Source organism: Sturnus vulgaris, chromosome 15 (assembly GCF_052056855.1).
Source record: "Sturnus vulgaris isolate bStuVul1 chromosome 15, bStuVul1.hap1, whole genome shotgun sequence".
Lineage (NCBI taxonomy): Eukaryota > Metazoa > Chordata > Aves > Passeriformes > Sturnidae > Sturnus > Sturnus vulgaris.
This window is the reverse complement of record NC_142257.1, coordinates 6,562,045-6,583,386: the sequence shown is the minus strand read 5'-3', so window position 1 is coordinate 6,583,386 and position 21,342 is coordinate 6,562,045. Positions and strand designations below refer to the sequence as shown.

At 47.1% G+C, this 21,342-nt stretch overlaps 2 protein-coding genes across 5 annotated transcripts in view; both read right to left on the bottom strand.

Moving 5' to 3' along the window:
* Window positions 1-609: 609 nt before the first annotated feature.
* Window positions 610-8,021, bottom strand: RBM22 (RNA binding motif protein 22). The gene is made up of 11 exons (XM_014886987.2): window positions 7,888-8,021; window positions 7,063-7,116; window positions 6,091-6,120; window positions 4,935-5,067; window positions 4,575-4,675; window positions 4,240-4,412; window positions 3,507-3,707; window positions 2,867-3,031; window positions 2,382-2,470; window positions 1,738-1,869; window positions 610-1,054 (listed from the first exon to the last, which is right to left on the bottom strand). Exons 1-11 carry the CDS (start codon window positions 7,939-7,941, stop codon window positions 924-926), a joined length of 1,263 nt encoding a protein of 420 aa, XP_014742473.1. The 5' UTR covers window positions 7,942-8,021; the 3' UTR covers window positions 610-923.
* A 177-nt stretch (window positions 8,022-8,198) lies between these two features.
* DCTN4 (dynactin subunit 4) overlaps window positions 8,199-21,342 on the bottom strand; it is a 30,349-nt gene continuing 17,205 nt past the window's right edge. Inside the window, exons 1-14 of one of the 4 annotated variants that reach the window (XM_088173592.1) lie at window positions 20,218-20,420; window positions 18,890-18,960; window positions 18,303-18,481; window positions 17,350-17,393; window positions 16,495-16,602; window positions 15,890-15,910; window positions 14,894-14,967; window positions 14,440-14,552; window positions 13,038-13,147; window positions 11,999-12,072; window positions 11,595-11,649; window positions 11,019-11,126; window positions 10,509-10,606; window positions 8,199-10,368 (exon numbers count right to left, since the gene is read on the bottom strand). In XM_088173592.1, coding sequence (XP_088029718.1) covers window positions 10,155-10,368; window positions 10,509-10,606; window positions 11,019-11,126; window positions 11,595-11,649; window positions 11,999-12,072; window positions 13,038-13,147; window positions 14,440-14,552; window positions 14,894-14,967; window positions 15,890-15,910; window positions 16,495-16,602; window positions 17,350-17,393; window positions 18,303-18,481; window positions 18,890-18,960; window positions 20,218-20,352 — 1,404 coding nt within the window. In that variant the 5' untranslated portion in view covers window positions 20,353-20,420 and the 3' untranslated portion in view covers window positions 8,199-10,154. Of the gene's footprint in view, window positions 10,369-10,508; window positions 10,607-11,018; window positions 11,127-11,594; window positions 11,650-11,998; window positions 12,073-13,037; window positions 13,148-14,439; window positions 14,553-14,893; window positions 14,968-15,889; window positions 15,911-16,494; window positions 16,603-17,349; window positions 17,394-18,302; window positions 18,482-18,889; window positions 18,961-20,217; window positions 20,421-21,342 lie in introns of those variants that run through there. The other 3 variants (XM_088173593.1, XM_014886975.2, XM_088173594.1) reach the window with 3 other exon arrangements.

Genomic DNA, 21,342 nt, shown 5'->3' with positions numbered 1-21,342 from the left:
CTCAGCTGCAGACTCCAGGCAGGATGCAGTTGGTCTGAGGCCACTACTACAAAAGAAAAGTTTCCCATCTTATCAAAGCAAGATGAAGTAGGACCCGTGTCACAGCTTAAGAGAATGCTGTTTCAGAGGCCTTGAGAGCCCCAAATCTCCCCAAGAGCAGTTGCAAATGTATCCTGCCCTGCCCTGCAGCTGCAGGCAGCACAAGCCCAGGCTCTGAGGCTGAGGGGCTGCACCTGGTTAAATCAGCAACTGCTGACCTGTCACTCCACATCATGCCCACACTGCCTGGGGGCTGCTCACTTGACCCAGAACTTGTCTTGCTCAGGGTGTGCAGGATTAAAAGTGATGCATTTAAAAAGGCTTTTGTTTTCTTGTCTTTTTAAAATCAAGAAGTCAGGAAAAAGGAGGGAGGAAAATTCTGTGTAGTGGTAAGGCCAAGCCATGGGTTTGGCAAGTCTGACAAACTCGTTTTTCAGCTCTTACTCAGTCCTGGTTTAATACCTCATTAGAATAATACATCATTAGTTATCTGACAGAGAAGAGTCTCTGGTTACATTTTAACAGTCCATAACATTCCAACTGAGGATTATCGAAAGGGCTTGAAAAGGGTTTGGTTTTGTTTTTCCAGAAGTTTATTTCAAAAGTGTGCCAATGAGATACACAGATAGCACTGTAATTCTGGTACCCTAGACCCACAGACCCCCAACAGCCCTTCTGTCTGTCCCCCACCCACCCCCCACACTAATAGAAAGACCTGGGACGTATCAAGAACCCGATTATAAGTGGAGACATGGAGCTCAGCTTGCCCTGTGGCTGCAAGCAGCGAAATAAGGCGTCTCTAGCTCACCCACAGCTCAACATATGGTGCTACCATGGTAACTAGAAAATAACAGTTACTTCAAGGATGAGGGTGGCAGGACGTGCTAGGGGCTGCTGTGCTTTCCTGCGTGGGCACCCATCCTCTGGGGATCCTGGGACGGGTAATGGATGGGGCCTGGGGCTCTCATGAAGGGTGGTGGGGGCCCCATGGCGTGGAACATGTGTGGTCCAAAACCTGCAGAAACAAAAGTTGGCAGCTTCAGGCAAAGCAGCAGAAAACCTGATGTGTATGTTCTGCTGCTTCAAAGTACTGACACGACAGCTGGCTGACAGCTGTGCCTCACAAATGTGCACATCTCCCATCTCCCCAAACTCCTGCCCCTCTTTTCAGTACAACTAGTACAATCCCTACCCAACACACATCCTTACAAATAAAAGCTGGTGGAGGGATCAGGCAAGTGTCTGTAATACCCATCGAAATGTTTTCTACTCAACCACAGGGGAGAGCAAATACATCTACAAGAGTCCAAATTTCCATTAAAAAACAAAAGGATCTCTGGATAGACATATAGAGAGCCAAGGACATGCTGGCATTCAACCAGCTGCAAAATTACCCTTTGAAGTTCGGGTTACTTGTGGCATTTACACAGCCAGCAAAAGCACTGAGTAGGTCTCAGTACCAGTAACGGATCTCCAACATGCCTGGGAATTTGCAAGCAAATATCAACCACAACAGGCAGCTCAGTTTAATTAAACTGTGCTGACAGCTCAGTTTAGATCATCCGTGTACACTGTGTGATCAGGGATGAGGAAAATCAGCTCAGGGCATGCATCAGTGCTGCAGCATGGCCTGGCAAGGAGGAAGAGACCATCTAACACTGAATTTCACACCCCCATCTGAGAGGGAAACACAGGTACCTGGAGGCGGGGGTGGAGCAATGCCAGGAGGAGGTGGCAGGGCAATGTTCACCACAGCTGAAGGGCCACTTGGAGGTAGATTGAAGTAATTTGCAGAAGCCTCCTCTTCTGCAGCTGGAGGAGGGGGGAGGGCTGCAGAAAAAGTACATATGGTTATGGAAAATCTCTCAGGCAAGACAAGCAGAGGTGTCTGCCTTCAGAGATGGAACATAACCCATACTATGACAAGGGGAAACTGTTGCTACTATTGCATGTATGAACTGGACTGAGAGCAGAACTGCCCTGAAACCCCAACCACCAATTTCCTTCATCTGAGACCGGCTTTGTTTTGTCCATCACACAACACTCAGTGGACCACGAAAACATTAAAAGCATGGGTTGCCAGTATCTCTGACCTAAGTTAGTAGAATTCAGCTTTAAGTTTTCACTCATCACATAAAGAACTCTCTTTTCATCAAGGATTTGCTCCTAGATAAAGCTCATCTCCCATCCAGCTGGATCTGCTGCAAACCTACTATGACTGCTCTGGGCTCACCACTGCCTCTACCATCCTGAACTGTCACTGCTCCCAGAAGTTTAACAGCAGCCTCGCTCATGAAGTGGGTCAGCATTAAGTGTTTCAGAGATGAATACAACTCCCTTACCTCCAGGAAGTCCTGGAACTGGCTCCAGCTTTATCCCTGATTCTGTAGTGCCTTCCTTGTCCTTTTCTTTTCCTCTTGCTGCCTGGGACCTGAAAAACAGACAGAAGTTTGAGAACAAGGATAAGAAAAGCAAGATAAGGAGATATTTACACCACAGTGGCTTCACATAATCTATTCCAGATCCATTTCTTCAGGCCAAAGATGAAAAACTCAGAGAACATCAGACAGATGATACCAGGTTTGCAAACAGCGTTTAGAGGAGATGGACTAGGAGCAAATCCACTGAAACTCATCCATAATGCTCAACCAAGAAATCCCTTATGCTACTTGTGTCACCACTGGTAAAAAGAAAACCAAATGCAAGAGACCCCAACTATTTACCAAACAAGTATCTACATCTGCATAATACCCAATTCTGCTGATTAAGACTGTAAACTGAGAGAAGAACCTTGTAGATCCTCCAGGCTTCCTCCCCCCACATTTACCTTCCCCATTTGACATTGAGCCTGCGGCCATTGACAATGAGTTTGTTGAAGGATTTCTCAGCAGCCACCTCTGCAGCCTGTCTGGTGGCAAACTGGATGAAAGCACATTGCTGCCTCTGCACCACCGTTATCGTCCGGATCTCCCCAAACTGGTAGAAGTGATTTCTGTATGGGACAAAAAAAATTATTATGATAGCCCAGTTACAGAGTATAGGGCAGGTGAAATAGGTATGCTCAGAAACTTTCTCTCATCCATCATCCGTTCACACTAATCATTAAAAATCAATAATCAATCAGTTAATCACAATTAGCCCTCCATGCAATTATGGAGCAATAAAAACACGGCAACAGCTTCTCTCAGTAGCTAGCTAGAAGATACAGTACTTCCTTGTAAAAAGGGTTACACAGTATCCCCAGCAGCTCAAAGGGATGACTCATCTTTAAAGAGATACATTTTAATCAAAGCATTTGAAATGTGCCTGCTTGTTCTTCAACAAGCTGGTACTCCTCTGCACTTACCCACCAACCAGTTCCCCATTAAAAAAACCTGAAATCCACATTTATTTCTGTTCCTCACTTGAAAAGCCATTATCAAAGTGTCAAACAAAATGGCAAGAGTAATACAAATTCACCAACACACCTGAGATCTGATTCAGTGATGGTATCTCCAAGCCCTCCAACATACAGTGTAGTAATAGTCTTGTCTTCAGGAGGATCTAAACGAGGCATGGTTGATGCTCGTTTCAGAAGTTTGTCAGCCACAGGATCGTTAATTCCATAGTAACGATCCTTGATGTTCTGGTCAGCCAGAGGATCATCTGGATCTGTAGGTTTCTCATGTCTAAAGTTCAGCAAACAAAGCATTTTATGGGATAAGGGATGAGTGAATGGATTAAAATGACTGTAGCTGACAGATTCCCAAGCCCTCAGGTCAATTATATCCTTAACCCTGTCTACATAAACATGCCATAATGGAACAAAGCCCTGAAAACTTCAACTGCAGCCAGGACTGCTTCAAGTTCTGAATGAATGGGCTTCTGACAGCTCAACACTCAGCACTACAAAACACAAGAGCTGGGTTTGAAACAGTCTCTTGTTCAAATACAAAGACCTCTGCTCGAGGGGACTGATGCCACAAAGGGGAAAAATTGACTACACAAGAGGACAGCTGCAGTCACTGCTTTGGCAAAGGACGCAGCCAACTTCTCACAAACCAACTTGCCACCACAGAGATTCATTTGCTGGCACTGGACTCAAGTATTGCCCTGACCCAAATCACTGCAGTGTCTCCTGCCCACTGCAGCATCTCCAACGGAAGCTGCACTGGTGAATCACCGTGTTGAACAGATGGACTGTTCAAGATGTGTCTGTACCTGTAGGGACACTCCTCTCCTCTCTTGCACTCTCCTTTCACCCAGAAGGAACAGATGTGAGGACGGTTGCGTTTGTAATATGGAGTGGTTCGGGCCAGCTTCAGCAGCATATCACTGGTAGAAGTAGCTTTTCCTAGTGCACCAACTGGTCTAGTGCCATCAGAATTGGCTATCTAAAAGCAGGTAGAAGAAAATAATTATGTGTATATCAGCACTGAACACCAACACACAGAATCACAACAAGCAAGTGCTTTTAAGAGAAGCTAGGTCATTGCTCCTCTTTCCTCCCCACACACAGCCACACAAAAAGCATGATCATGGCTGGCTACACTTACCTCTCGCTCCATGTTCTGGGTGTAGTATTCTTTGTTGACGTCAGATTTAGGCATTTCATCCTTAAGGGAGAGTCCAGCATCCCGGACTTGGATTGGTAAACCTGAAATGAAACAAAAAAACCCCAACGAATCTATATGAAGAACAAGTAGAAATAGTGATTTCTGCAACTGGCAGTGACCAGAGGTAAACCATTTGCCGCTCAGGGAAACCACTCTGCCCTTGAACCTCTGAAGAGACATGATCACAAAGACCTGTTTTTCTCTGTCCAGTGCCAATTACATGCAGACATTTAAAGTGATTTCACCAACTCCCATTTCAGAGGCCAGCTCCTTGTCTTGGCTCAGTTTTTTGGTACACACCATATTCCAGGTCGAGCAGGCAGGTCTGACAGACATTCTTCAGCTTGCTGCAGGTCTGGCACACTTCTGTCTTCTTGAAGCGCATCCGCACCCCGGGGCACCAGCGGAACACCGTGAACGGCCTGGCACAAATCTGGGACAGAAAGGTGGCACTTGATTCATGCTGCACAGAGCTACCATTCTGCTTCTTGCATGGAAACAAACTATCTAGCCTCTTCAAACAAAAAATACATAAATGCCACAATATCATAAAGCTAAGACTCAGAGCTCAGGAAATATTTATTTGGTGCTTTACTTTGACAGGAGGAAGTTTTAGGGAAGCTGTTTTTTGTTGTTATTGTTTTTCCTTTTTATTTACTGCAACAATCCAAGTGCAGATCTACTCAAAGATATATAAATTCTCTTTGATTGCAGGTGATGTCAGTGTGGAGCTTCTAGAGATGAATTACAACAATGGGTACATCAGGCACCAGCACAGCAGCAACTCGGGAGAGGTTATGAGAGCTTTGGTGCAGAAGAGTGATGCTCCCTCTTATCTCATGGAATCGTATATTTGCTTCCTCTGCATATACAGCTTGAGTACATAACACAATCTCAATCTGTACAGACTCCAAATTATACCTTTTCTCTACCTTAGATGAAAAGTGATAAAAGGGCAAAAACCTCCTTTAATTTCCCTCAGTCCAGACAACACTGAGTACTTCTTGCTCTTGGAAATAATCGTGGCTTATTCTTGGATAGGCAACACAAATCACCCAATAGCCATGAATAACATACATAGTAAAACCCAAACTCCAGATATTTTTTACTTCTCAGTAAAAACAACAAAATTTCAGAAGAAAACATGGATCATTTAGAGTGCTGCAATAATTTCAAATATGTACACCAGTATTTTCAAAACCTCGTTCTGATAAACATGAAGATTTTTTCAGCTAGACTTAGGATTTGCTCAATAATTTTACTATTTTAGGACCAACTGACTTTGTCTAACAAGCACAGCAGACTGACCTAAAAAATTATATAGTTATATAAACATTTTAAGTTAACCGAGATAAGGATTTCCTCTGAAGCTGACAGGTTTTAAATAATTAAAATGTATTATTCCTAGATCTGCACATATTTTGACATTTTTTTTCTTCAAACCACACAAACATACCTTGCATTCTTTTCCATATTTTTCTTTGGTCTGAAACGTAAAAAAAAAAATAAAAGAAAACATGAAATATCACCAAATCAACATAAAACATGAAACATATAATTGATGTTATAACAAAGTAGGTTTTTAAATAAGTATGCTGCATTTAGTCTCATTCACCCCTGTGTATTTGGCTTACACCTTGGAAAGTCAACAGGATAAAAAACAGAAATCCTAAATACTCTCAATAAACTTTTGGTTTAGACACTTTCATTAAAAATAGAGTACTTTAAGTCCCACCTCCTGTACATATGAAAGGTGAGAATTAAAAGGAGTATTAACAGTTCTTTTTAAGGAAAGATGATGTTACGTGAAATAAGCTCATGGAAACAAACAGGTTTTGAAATATCCCCTATAGTAGCATTAGGGTTATGTTTCATAAGAACAACCCAATCTCTCTCAGTAGACTTTGTGGAACACAAATGTGAAGGAGATAATGTCAGTGTAGGTCATAGGCAACCAGGCCAGACAGAGAAAAGCAACAGAACATGGACTGACTCACTCTGTACAGAACAAACCAAGGAAAACAAAAAAGAACTTAAACTACCTTCATAAGTCACTTTTAACTTTAGAGGTGCATGTTCCTTACAGTTTAGAAATTGTACCAATTAGAATTTAAGCAGCTCACAGTTCTCCATGCTGGAGTTTGCCAGTACTAAAACTTCATTTTCTACTACTTTCCGCATTCCAGACACTGGACTGTGTCATCTTCCTCTCCTTTTTGATTGATCTATTCTTAAATCACACCCCTAACCATGATATTACACACCAACAATAGCTGAGACCAGATCCTCTTGCGCACAACCAGCTGTTGAGGAGCGTGTGCTCACTTTAGCATCTCCTCCTGCACCTAGTCCTATTTTAGTCCCCAAACCCACAGTTTAGGGCCACCATAGAGAGAGGGAAGGACTGCAGGGTCCAACAGGCACATACCATCCGAATATAGGGATTTTCTCCAAGACATGTCTGGCACAGGATAGGGAAGTCCTGAATCGAGCAAGAAGAAAATCGGGAATTTATAACAATCTCTGCCATCACAACAGCATTCAAGTCACACTCTGGAAAATGTTCTCGTTTAACTCATCAGACAGATTAAAAAATGCAAATGGATTCAGAGACACCGGGAGAGCTGCAAGCAACGACCCAGGCCCAAATTATAACAGAATGATAATCTGGAAGGTATTGTAGCCTGGAGTAAAATTTAGAATAATCAAATAAAAAGCATATTCTTGAGATCTGAACCCGTCAGTGCCTGGACTGCAGCAGGTGACACTGCCCCCATTATCCCTCAGCAGTGACTGTCTGCACTGGGCCCACTCGGGAGAGGCTTCAGCTCGAAGGGACGCGGCCGCGGGCACACGAGGGGCCCAGCTCAGCCCCCGCAGCGCCGGAAGAGGCTCCCAGCTGCTACAGCCTCTGAACCGCGGCGCGGCAGCTCGTTCCCTTGGTACCGTATGGAGGCCGGGGAACCGCGGCAGAGCCCTCCAAGGCGGCTCAGTCCCACGTGGCAGGCCCCCAGGGCAGATGGCGGGTCCCCACAGAGGATAGCGGGTCCCCAGGGCAGGTGCCGAGTCCCCACGGAAAGTAGCGGGTCCCCAGAGAAGGCAGCGGGTCCCCAGGGAAGGTCCCATCCCCGGGGCCGCCTCCCCGCACCTCGCGGCCTTGCCGCCCCTCACGCTACCGCGGGGGAGCACGGCCCCGCCGGCCCAGGCCCGATCTCCCCGGCTGTCCCAGCCCTTCGCGGCCGCCCCCGCTCACCGCATCCTCCCAGTTCTGCCGGTTGTAGGTGTTGGACCCCAGCGATGTGGACATGGCGGCTCCTCTCCTCTGCCGGCAGGCGGCGGCCGGAAGTGACGACACTTCCACCAGCGCAGTGACGGAAAAGGCGGGCTGAGGGGACAGTGACACCACCGCGCCGCGGCCGCAGGGGGCGCTCCAGGGACGGACGAGACCACGGGCAACGAGAAGGGGCGAGCACGAGGACGAGACCATTGGGAATAGACGGGGGAACTCCGCTTTTTGTTTTATTTAAATAATGATTGCTTTGGAATGAAAGCCAGCGCAATGAATCCGAGAGCCACGTGTGTTTTATTGAAGGTCACTACACGACGTCAAGCATAAGGCAACAGGCGCCTTTCGGGGAACGGGGACAGAGGAAGGGACACGCCAATACCTTTCCTATCGCCTACAGCACCTGCAGGGAGGGGAGAAAACAGCTCGCCGAGCTCATCAGAGCGCTCAGAACGCCGTAGCCCAATGCACCTTTTTTTTTTTTAATCAGAAGGGTGCAGGTCACGTTGCCTGCAGCAAACGCCAGCCCCAGGCACAGCTCGAGGCTTGGGTCCTGGGAGGTCTTTCTGTGGTCGTGTTGCAAGTGCAGCAGCTGTTTTGGCTACTTTGAACAGGAGGAGTTGTGGCCAGAGGTGAAATCCTTTGTTATCTGGACAGGGAAAGCCGCAGCAGGCACTAGCTCTACATATTAACTACTAACTACAAGTCTCAAACTCATGCTGTACATCTGTGTGTCACCTACACAGAGTTGTAAACGTGATGCCTCGCTGCTTTGAGACCCGCTGCAGGACCGGGCTGTGAGGTGTGAACCCCTCCAGCACACCACAGCAGGTTCCTTGCACTAAGGGAGATGTTTTGGGATGCTGCACCATGCCCCCTAGAGAACAGGCAGCCTCATCCTGCCCCTCCATGCAGAGGATTTGCAGATCCAGGCTGGCATAGCCACAGCACAAGCATCTGGAGTGATATGGCTGTGGCTGGCAGGTATTCAAGCCTTTCCCAGCACATCAGCATGTCAAAGCCCATCAGAAATGTTTAACATAGGTCAAGGTCTGAAATGGGAATGCTCTGCAGGACGAGCCATCTCACCTGCCTAGAATAGCCATGCACTTATTGGTAATTCAGTCTCCTAGATACACAGCTCCTAATCACCCATTTTATCCTGGACTGCAGCCAAATTACACCCCAGCTAAATGACCTTCTGATACAGTGTGTAGAGTCAGCATATAACGAGTTTCCACCTTTACACCTCCACTGGAAAAACAAAGATTACGAACTCAAATCACCTCAGCAGTTTTGTAACTACAATTTGTAATTTTGTAATTTTTGTAATTTGTAAGAACCAATCTTAACACTCCAGGTTTCATACCCTCATTGCTATAACCCCTAGCAACACAACATTTATTGAGCTGAAGTCTGCCAGGAAACCTCTCTGGAGCATCCCTTCCTCTCCAGAGCATTCCTGCCTCAGTCAAGAGCTGCAGCAGAACACGAATTCTCAGCTTGCAGCACATCCTGCTGCCACATCCAGCTGAGATGCAGCGGGCTGACTGCAGGCGTGGTTACCCATCAGAGCCATGAACGCTACAGTACACTATGTTTAAAGTTTAAAGGCAAACTAATCAACTCCTTTGTGAAAACATCTGCCACCTCAGCTAAGCAAGCTACATATGCCAGAGGGGTAGGGCTCTAAAGCCCAGCCCCCACAGTTGAGGTATCCTATGAGGAAGCAGAAAACCAAAATAAAAGATCGTGCTACTGGCAGTAACTTGCCAGGATGTAGAAGGCAGGGACACTCCTTAAAACGTTTGTCTGGGAAGGGCATTGCTCGGTCTGAAAGAGAAGTTGTATGGAACATCAGGTTTGTGGGCCAACATGGAGAAAAATACAGTATGGGTTCTTTTCTGCTGATAAATCCAAATTCAGCCCTAATTATCTGTTGCTAAAGACAAATTCAGTGCAAACCTGGAAGGAGATCTTTTTCTGTGCTCTAACATGCTGCAAGTTACTCTAGCCTGTGGCAGTGAGGGGAAGTGGAGTGGTGGTTAGTGGGCACTACAACAAGGGGAGAGAAAACAAACCAGCCCAAACCACGGCAGCCTCAGCCCCCTCCTGGCAGCCGGCCAGGCCGTGGCACACCCACACATCACAAAGGAGCTCTGGCAGAACCTTTCACCAGGTGCCATCTCAGGGTGCCAGTCCATCCAGCCGTCGGGAGCAAGTGCTGGGAGCCGCTATGGGAGCACAGGGCCCAGGCTGAGCTCCACGTGATGGGTGAGCCAGATCACCTCAGAGGTGTGGTCACCCTCCTCGTTGGGCCGGATGGGAGCAGTGAGGTTTTTGAACTCGTGCTTCATCTTGAAACTCACGGTCACTTCGCCCTCTTCTTTCTGTGGGGTGACCTTGATGAAAACTCCCACCTTATTGGCTTTTCTAAAGGCAATAATGCTGCAAGGCAGAACACACAGGAACACTGGGTCAGCCAAGTTCTCAAAGCATTGTTCCAAGTGGAACAATGCTCTCAAAGGAACTCAAACTACAGGAGGAGCATCAGTTTTTAAGGGAGAGGATCCCTACAGGATACTCACTCTGGGTCATCCTGGAAGTCTTGAGGCTCTGCCAGCTCATCATATTCTGCTGCAGCATCTTTGCCAGCCAGAATAAGCTCCTTGGGAGGAACTGCCACCTGAAGCAGAGCACGAAGAGAAAGAAGCCTTTCAACACTGATCACCAGCTACACTGCAAGCAGGAGAGGGGAGGGCTCTCCTCTTCTGAGGTCTGCTTCAGTGTGGTTTAACAGAAAAGTGATTCATCCTCAGCTTTTCTCTGCTCCTGGACCACCTGATTACCACCCTGCCAGTGAAATAATAAATTTCTCCCTTGGGTTTTGGATATCAATGAACAGGCACAATTTCAAAATACATCATGAGCTGCTGTTTACATTGGTGACAGTAATTTAAGCTCAAAGGAGGAAAACGCTGCCCAGCTGGCAAGGATTGAAGGACATATGAAAAGTGTGCCCTGTGGATTTACCACAAATGGGAGGGTAAATGCGGGAAGAGGCTTGGGCTTACACAGTAGGAGGGTACAATCAATACCTTGGCAGTGCTGTTGATGTTATCAGGGTCTCCCTCCTCACACTCCAGCAATGTGACATGTGTGACGTTCTCCACAGGATTAGTCAGAGTCAAAAGAACCTGGCTCTCCTGGAGAGATTCAGGAGTCACAATTCAAGAAACAATTGTGCTAAAATTAATCGTTATTGTAAGCACCTCCATCTTCTCCAGCTGATCAACACATTCAAAAATTGCATCACATCCTCTCAGTGGATGGACAGCGACCACCCCCCATCCATAAGAAAGGCACCAATGCCATGCAAAACTCTTAATATAAGAAATACTTGTTTTGGGAGTCTAGCTGAGATCTCAATTCCACACCTTTTATTCTTCAGACATGGGCAAGTGCTTGTGATGTCATATGTCACATTGCACAGCAATCTACTGCTGTAGTGACAAGGACATGCAGTGGCCACTCCCTTAAACCCTGCATCCTCTAAATGGAGTGAGTGGAGCCCTCAGGGAACAAACATCACACCATGTCATCTTCCAAAAAGATCCCCATTCACAGCTCCTGGCTATGTCTCAGCCTAAGACATTTCTGGAAAAGCTACTGACCTTCATGTAGCGCAGGTTTGGAATAGACATGATTCTCACTTCAGGGATGTAGTTACTACAAAATAACAGAGCAAATGACTGTAAGGGACTGTGCTGCTGTCTGCAAAGCTATTAGAGCTTTCCTAAAAGGAAAAATGAAGTGTCCTTTTGCCGTATCACTCTAATCCTACAAACACCTACTACAGTCTGGGGCTGGCACAGCATACAGTGTTTTTGTCCGATTGCTGAAATCTTTAGTAGATCAGCAAGCAAACCTATTACAGATAAGTTAAATATATAAAAAGGTGATTACACCATCCTAAGGGATGACACAATCCCAAAGGAGGTCAAAGGAAATTAAAATAGAAGGCATTAACTAAGCACAAACAGGGAGTTGTTGTCCCCAGTCCCCATTTTTTACTTACACAGCAACCAGCTGGATCTTGAACTTGATAGACGTTGGATTGAATTCTGGTTTGCTCAGGTTATGTTCACATTTCTAGAGAGAAAGGTATTTAAGTCAGCCCCAAAAGTCACACACTGAAGAATCAGAGACACAAGTGCCACGTCACCAGCCATAACATTACAGCCTCTGGCACACCACATAAAAACTATTTGGGATGCATGCAGCCATCAATGTGTTCAGCTATTGAAACTCCAAAATGTCATATCCAGCACTACCAGTGCAACCTCAGAAACATAAGACTTGGAACCAGTCTTGAAAACACCTGGATGCTGACTGCAGCACAAATAACCTGACCTATGTTCCAGAATCCATTAAAAAACTGAAGCAGATAGAAGTCTGATCTCCTCATAGGCTACTCTTGAACTAAAGGATAAGCCTGACATTACTTATTTCTGAGAAAATATTCTGCATTTGCAAAGCATTCTGCATCTTAAATACTAACAAGAATATTGCTCTGTTACTTTAGGATCTAGATAAATAAATATCCTTGTATGACTGAGAAAACAAATTATGTAGTAAAGGCTGTGTAGAAAGCCAACAGCAGAACTTGGATTTATCTCTTGCCTGTCTTCACTTCCCAGATCTCTGCTTTGCTTCTCTGAAATACGTTCTTCCTGCCTTCACCTTAGTGACATCTTCAGTATTCTGCACTGCCTCTCCCTAATAGTTTCTTTGTTGACTTTTGTCTTTAGTAACACCAAAAATTTTTTTATTTCAACTGTACCGACAGTCTTTGACTCCTTGGCTAGGCAGGGCACTAGCACAAACCCCCTTTGTATCTTTATGCATCTTTGACACCCCTTTCACAACTGTCATCACACCAGAAACATGACAGCCTCCCTCACCCCCTTAGTGCTGTTACCACTAACTTGGCTGAGAACTTTCAACAACCAGAAGCATTTGAGCCATTTCTTTTAAAAGAGAAACACACAACCCATTTCCCAGCACCCAAGTCCTAAGAGCCTGATAAAGGCACTTCTCTGGGTTGAACTGTTTACCCGGCAGCGCAGCGAGCGTTTGATCAGGAGGTGCTTGTGACGTGGGTAGAGCTGGGAAGCACAGATGGGCTGGAAGTCAGGCTGCAGCAGGCGCTGGCGCAGAGTCGTCACTGGGAGCACAATAGAAAGCAAGACAAAGAAATGTCTCAGGAACTGAAACTCCAGCTGGATTCTACATATGCACCTCGCACCCTCACCATCTCTAAGACATCTAATTTCACATGCACCCCGTTAACTCAGAAACTACTGCCAACTATCACAGTTCAAGAAATAAACAGAAAGGCAAAAGCTGAATAAAGGGCTGCCCTGACTGGGTACAATAACATGAGAGCAACATCAGTGCTAGCCTAGGAGAAACAAGGGACCCACATCTGTCTTCAAAGCTGAGCTGGGATGGAAACAAGAGTTTTGTAATCAATTAGAACATAGTTCTTTCTTTCACCACAGCCAACTAGTTTCATAGCTTTGTCACCCTCACAGCTGGGTGCTGCGTAAGTACAATACACAGCTTCTTAGCAAGGAGTTTGCATAACTCAGACTCACATGTAGAATGAGACAAAACAGTTCCCAAAGCAAGAAACTTCCAGCAGCCAAAACCTCCTATGGGTTTCTCTCAAAATGCAGGCTCCTCATTGTTCCAGTGCCTAAGAGGCAAGTGAGCCACCTAGCAGCCTTTCCCTCACTGTGGGGAACCAGGAAAGTTGTCTTCTTCACCAGCATCAAAACTCACAATGCCAACAGCCTCATGAGAAAAGGAGACCAAGAAGATCTACCCCTTTCCATAAACCTTTCACGAATTAATTGATAGTGTCAGACTTTGTAGACCTGCAGAACGACCAACAACATCCATTCCATTTTGAGCCACCTCAGCTGGAAGCCCACATCACTCCTGTACCTGCTGGTTTATCCTGTTCACACCAGGTCTTACTGATCAATTTACAGTATTTGTGGGTTAAATTTATGAGTCAGCTAGAGACCTGGCAAATGTACCACGCTATTCCAAGCTGATGTCAAAGCAATGTGCAATTGTTACTCAACAGCCCCCTTTTGGTTCCGGCTGGCCAGCAGCTGTTATTTCCTTATTTCTCGCTGTTATTGGAAAAAGGACATAATCTTTCTTTTTTCTCCATCCAAAAGTTGATGCTTCATACATACAGAAATTAAGGCCAGCAAGAAAATTAAATAACCCTTCAGGCCTTCTGGCTCTGAGCCTTCCATGTACAACATAAAGCTGAGGCTGACTTCAAAGTTACCATTTAAAAAGTCACGTATTTCCCAGTATTTCAATCCCACCACAAAAATGACCAGAAACTTGGGTCATGAGGAATGTCACAAGCTTGTAGGCAATGCCCATGTTACAAAATGTAAGGCCAAAAAAAGTGACAAAATACTGAGGCTTTACCTTCTGTCAGGTTGATTGGTCTTGTGTAGTAATCCTCAGGAAGAGGCTCCACTTCTTCCACTGCATCAGCTGGCTCGATTTTGATCTCCTTCTGGTCTTCTCCTTCTTTCAGGCTAAAGCAAAGTAAGGGGCAACTTAGTCATGAAATAGGGCACATGTGCTCGGGCAGCAACAGCAGTAACTGCGTGACAGCGCAGAAGGCAGCGAGAGCTGAGATTGCACAACAATAAGTGCAACAATGGAGTGAGCAGTCACTTGTTCCTTTTGGGAGAAAGCAGAACATCTGGACCTGCTGCAGAGAGATGCCCAATGATCTGACACCTCTCCAGTGCTTAAAAGGAGACATTTCCTCTCACTGCTATCTGCTAATTGTCTATCGTCTTTCTTGCTTTACTCCTCTCTTGCCTACCCCTCCAATCCTCCTCCCAAAGGTAACCCCAACCCTGAGACTCACGAGAGTCCAGCGAGGGCACTGATGGGAGCTCCAGGCCTCTGGCGCTGAAGCCTCGTTCCAAGGCCATATTTGTCCTACAAGGAAAAAAGGAACTGTCACCCTCACGTCTGCTTCCTGATGGGACAAAAAGACTGGCTGCAAACTCATCCTTTGAGCTGCATGACAAGCATGGGGGTACAAGCAAAGGAAAGCAAAAAGGAAAAGGTATTCAACGCTTCCTAAGATACGTTTTTCTGCTTAAACTGTTGTCAAGGAGAAAACAATTCCCACTGCACTGCAGATGGCAAAAGACAGATGTGTGTGGCTACTGCTCATAAAGCTTTTTGCTCCCTCCTCAAATCACCAGCCTGCACTACTGACACATTTTTCCCTGGATATTCTCTTCAGAGCAACTCCATGTCAAGTAGCATAGAATGAGAGCTCAGCCGCCAAAAAAAGTGGGTTGATGTGGTTATGTATTCACCTGAAAGGCTCTGCAGCATTACCTGAAGCTGCTGGAAGGTTCAATCTCCTACAAGCCTCGTTACCTACAAGCCTCTCTCACCAGAAATAGCCGAGCTACTCCTCAGCTTTCTACAGCTGAACTGTATCCAAGGTGCTTGGAGGAAGACATCTTCCTTCTGGGCAGGGCTGAAAACCTGAATTCTCACCAAATGAGAAATGTGAGCATCAGCCTAGTCTGGTGATTTTTCAAGGATGAGGTGATTAATGTTAGTGGCACATGCCTTGGCCAAGCAGACAGCTGTGTCTCAGCCAAGCTTGGTGAAGGACTGCTTTTGACGTGTACATTACTTACTCAAAGAAACTGCCCTCTTTCTAAACGAACATAAAATATTTTTTGTAACAAATGCTACCCTCTGAACAGTTAGGCTTCACCTGTGTTTGTTTAAGGCACACCTAAGCCAGAGGCCCTGAGGCAGGGTGTAGGATCTGCTACTCCCCTTCACTTGGTACCATGACAGCTTTAACACCAGCAGAAACTGTGAAAAGACTTACCACTACATGTATAGTATGTTGCTGTGGAGAGCCCCCAAAATAGCAGCAGGTAGCAACGGAGACAAAAAATGCAGCCATAAGACACAAGCAAAGGCACAGAGCAAGCACAATTCATTGAAGTAGCAAGCATATGCAGTCACCCAGCTAAACAAAGTGAGCATTTATCTGCCAGGTACAATAAACTAGTCATTCAAGCCACAACCAACTCTTAAGGTTAATTTCAGCAGAGATTTCATGCAGAGAAGTATCAGACAGTACTGATCTATCTGTCACTGAGCTGTGGGATGAACTGTCCTGAGAAAGAGCTGCCACTGGCACTGTGGCTGCAGTTACACTGCACTTCACTGCTGGAGAACATACTCCTTGGCATGGCAAGTATAAATCCTTCTGGTACAGCTGGGGAGGACTACCAGAGAGAGTGGCAATGTAATACACAGTAATGAGTGTAAAAGTATTCATCCCTAAAGAAAGCCTAATTTTCTTCGTTTTGTCCTCAGTGAGCCAAAGCTGGGCAGCCCTATCGTGCTACCAACTATCTAATTTTCCAGGCTGAGTCTGCTGTGGATGACTTTTCCTGTTCTGAGAGGACAGCACAACCAGCTCACCGAGAAGGCCAGTGGAACGTAGTTGCGGCGTCGAACCAGCTTCTTCCTGTCCCGCTCAATCTTCTCCTTCTGAGCCAGCTGCTGGTAGTACTCCACCAGCTTGTTAATCTGGAGGAGGAAAAGGAACAGGGAGCACTGTCACTCAGCTGCAGCATTTGCTTGGGAAATAGCTGGGGTTCCTGCTACTTGTTTCACTCTGTTCCTAGTACCAGCTGTATTGTGCAGGATGTACTTCAAGAAGCCTGAGTACCTTAACACGTCTTAACTCACACTGCAGGTGACAAACTGACCCTGCCTTGGGAATGATGTGTGTTGGAGGCCAGTGTCCAACTCTCACTTTGCAATTCAGCACCTGAGACTCCCTTCACAAATTTGCCATGACTGCATAATGTCGTGTGGCCAAATCTGAGCAATTTGGATTGGCAGAGCAAACAGCATCTTTAGCATCTTTTCCCCCCTCCCCGAGGTTGGTCACATTTAGAGTGGAGCCCTGACGGGTAACAGGGAAGGGTGTTAAAGGTGCAGTTGTGTTTTCCAGATTCTAGACACACTTCTGATTGGAAAACAGCTTTTTTTCACATACATACGCAGCACATTCACCTTAACAGCACCATTAGATAGGCTGGCTTCAACTGAGCTTCTTCTCAAAAGGAGATTTTTATACTGCGATATCCTCAGAGGAGCCTCTAAGAGGCCTTCCCTCCATTGAATTCAGTCAAGGTGCAGATTAGGAGCTGGAACTGGGATCTGAAGGATTATATAGATGCAGAAAAAGTGATTGAGAGGGCCAGACACTCTAACAGTTCTTTCTGGCTGATATATTTCAGCCCAAGCACAGCTTTCCTGCTCACTCACCCTCTGTGTGTGAGGATTCTCCGGCTCCTGCCAGCCACCACTTGCTGCACAAGAGAAGAGAAAAAGCAAAGTCCACAGGAGATTTCCAGAAGCCGCACAGAAATCATACCCAACACTCAACTATCTTGGTGTTATTTATAAAATATGACATTCCCTATTTTTGCTACACCTACCATTGCAATTGTTTAAGTTCATGTCTGTACAAATATACATCTCTGAAAGAGCTGCACAGGCAGCTTTGGAATGAAGGAGCTTTTATATTGTGTTTTTAAACAAGTGCTGCCTGAGAGATACTCAGGACAGCCCCCAGGAGTCACTTCAGCAGCAGGTACATGCGTTTATATGGGTGTCTCTTATTACTGGCTGCTGCTGTCTCTGAATCCTCAGCTCCATTTTCAGTCACATCAATATTGGAAGTCAGAGGATCTGCCTGGTCTACTCAACCCCATTTCTGGAGCCTGACAGCTATTTTCTGTGCATCTCACATATAAAAAAAATAGATGAAAGCTTTGTTCTAGTGCTCTTGTGAAGAGAAAAGCCAAGTCCAAACACTGACTAGCAACTCTAGAATAAGTCTAAGTGAACAAAAGAGATGGAAAATAAATTGGATGTTTATGCTGTCAGACTGAGCAGCTTCAAAGACTGTGAAAGCAAACAAACAAGATCTCAGTTGTGGGGAGAGTGCACTGACTAAAACAGTTTGACAGTCTTCTCACTAGTCAGGTAATACAGGCACAGAAGTGGGTCACGGGTCACATATTCCACTAACTCAGCTCAGCTCTTCAGATGAGTGTTCAGCAACAAAGAGTTTTCCTGTGAATTTCCAACTACAACTCCTAGACAGATATCAAGTCTACAGTACAGTTGGGAACTAACTGGACTATCTGTTACATTCAAAACACAAACTGGGCACGTGCTGTAACTCAGTTTCCTGCTTTTGAACTGTCCCTTACCGACAGACTTGTCTGCCATGCCAACATCCCGGGAAGTCCAGCGGCAGAAGCCGCAGGCCAGGTAATAGGCTTTCTTCATGGTGGTCTTGGCTGGGTCGTCGGGCAGCGGTGCAGGGATGCTCGTGGCCCGCGTGGAAAGGGTGTGCATGCAGCAGGGACAGTCAAAGCAGTTGGCACACCTGCGAACAACAAGGCAGGGTTCTGAGCAGGGTCCCAGGGTGAGAGAAATGTGCCCAACAACCACATCAGCATTAAACCAACAGATCATTAACTCCTAGACAACAGCACTAGCAATAAAGGGTAGTAAAGCTGTCACAGGAACTTGGGGGATTTCAGAGTCAGACTAAGAGCAGCAGCAGTGAGAAACATAATGTGATACATTAAAAAAACCTCCAAGTCATGAACAGCACATGATACATCATGGAATAACACTTATACCACAAAACAGACTCAAACATAACAAGCAGCAATGTAGTTTTTGAAGACTTTCAGACAAACATGGGAATGGACTTCGCATGTATTAAATAGGGAGTCATGATCAGAGAAAAAAAAAAAAACACCCCAAATAAAACCCAAAGCAACTTCACCTGTTCTTTTTCAATTTGGCTTCAGCTGAAGGCATGTTTTCCAGGCAGCTGGGGCAGTAGTGCGAGTCCACCTGAAGAAGACACAGTCACATCACACACGTTACCTGGTATACCTTTCTCCAAAAAGCTCCAAACTGCCACGTGATCCGATAAGGAGTCGTGTCTTGCAACAGCATGCTGAAGCCAGGGAAGGCTTGAGACTTTTTTGGTATGCTAAATTTTAGCCCATTTCAGCCAGATTCTGATCTTTAATAACATAAATTATACTGTTGCTTAAATCAGAAAATATTAAACCACTGCACCTTATAAGTGGGAAAAGATGAGCTGATTGCTGACCTTTAGCAGTTATCAGAATCTCATTTTTCAGCTTGCACAATAGTTTTAACGTTTTATTTTCTAGTTACACCTATATTTATTCTGTCCTCGCAGTTACACTGGTCAAATACGTGCATGTTTCACAAGATGCTTTGTATCTCTCTGTTGTCACAGTGAATTTTATCAATTAAAACAACGGCTGCAAGAATGGGGGCCCCTTCTTGAAGAGGAATTCAAACTAATTGTTAAGCGTGGCCACGCACAATGAATACACTGCTCACACCACAGTCAATTCGTAACGGGTACGGCCAGGTCACAGATTCACTCTTCAGAGCACTTAACGTTTCCTTAAATTTCCATTGCCTCTTCTGAGATGTGTGCTGCACAGTCATTCTTTCAAGGCTTTCCAAATCTAATCAGAATTTTTTAATTCAACCACGCTTCTACAAAACCACTCTCAGCGATTTTAATATGACAATTTATGAAGCCAACAGCCCCTTCCCCTCCCAGGAGAACGCGTATAACGGGGAGGGGTGCGTGTCTGGGGGTGTCCTTGCCCCTCCACGGCCGGGCCCGATGGGGAGGCTATGCGACGGGAGGGTCTTGACCCAACGGTCGGCTCCGGCCGGGGGGTGAGGGGTCCCCGCGACCTCGGTCGGGTCCCATCGAGGTTTGGGGGTCCCCGCTCCCGGGCCGGGGCCCTTCAGGGGGGCACGGCCCTCATGAGGGGAAGCCGCCCCTCTGTGCTCGCGCCAGCCAATCACAGCCCGAGCTCCGCCGACGGACAGGCGGTACAGCCAATCCAACGCGCAGCACCACCCCACGCCTCACACGCGACCAATCCACGCGCTCCGTGCCGCGCTGAGCCCACCAAACAGCCGCAACAACAACCAATAGCAAACCAGAAAGAGACTGAGTGGCGAGAGAGGGACCCAATCGCTGCGCGCAGAGAGGGCATCGCCCCGCCCGGTCCCGCCCGGTGTGCGGCTGAGGCGCGGCCGGTCCCTCCTTACCTCGTGCGAGACGCACTCGAGCGAGCGGAGCTCGCTACAGTAGCGGCAGAAGTAGAGCTGCGGTAGCGGGGCCCGGAGCTCCTTCTCGCCGCGAACCAGGTACAGCACCCGCTCCGATTGCAGCAGCGACGCCATCTTGCGAGCGAGCGAGCGGACTCCGGCGCGCCGCCGCCACCTGACGCCACCGCGCCGCCGTCTGACGTCACCACGCCGGCCTGACCACGTGACGCCGCGGGGCACGCAATGGGGCTGGGACGGAGCTTCAGTCGCTCCCGGTGCCCCCGGTGCCCCCCGTGCCGTGGGCCGGGACGTTTTCCGTGCATCCCGGAACTACGGGGCCGTCCAGCCTGCACTTAGACTGCCTGGGGTGGGGCAGCCGCAGCTGGTCTGTGTCAGTGCCTCACCACCCTCACCGCGAAGGATTTCTTTCCAATATCGCATCTGTCCCTGCCCTCTGGCAGTGGGAAGCAGTTCCATCTTATCCTGTCACTCCGAGCCATTGTCCTAAGTCCCTTTCCAGCTCTCTCAGGGCCCCTTTAGGCACTCGAAGGGGTTCTGAGGTCTCCCGGAGCCTTGCCTTCTCCAGGTGAACATCCCCAGTTTTCCCATTCTGCCTCTAGAGCAGAGGGGCTCAGCCCTTGAAACGGCTCCATTGCCTCCTCTGGGGTCACTGCAGCAGTTCCGTGTCTTTCTTACGCTGGGGGCCCGGAGCTGGACACAGCTCCAGGTGGGTCTCACGAGAGCAGAGCAGCGGGGGTGATCCTTTCACAGCCCAAAGGTGGTTTCTCTTCAGTCTCGTGTGCACTAAGACAGGATCCTGACAAGAATGAACATTCCCGTGGGTGGGATCAGCAGGAAAGCACGAGGTCTGTGGATGCTCTGCTGTGTGCACAGAGAGCAGATCTCGCATCAGCAAATCACTGCCAGTTTGCTGCTGGATACCCCAAACAAGCACCGCTGCCAGCCAGGCCCGTGGCGTGAATCGCCCATGCTCACCCCGCTCTCCATCCCCACACAGTGCCTGCACTCAGTCCCTGCCCTCTGCCCGCTGCTTGCAGCTCCACAGGAAAGCCCTGTCCGTGAGGATCTGCCGCTGCTCGCGATAAAAACCCCACATGCTTTTTA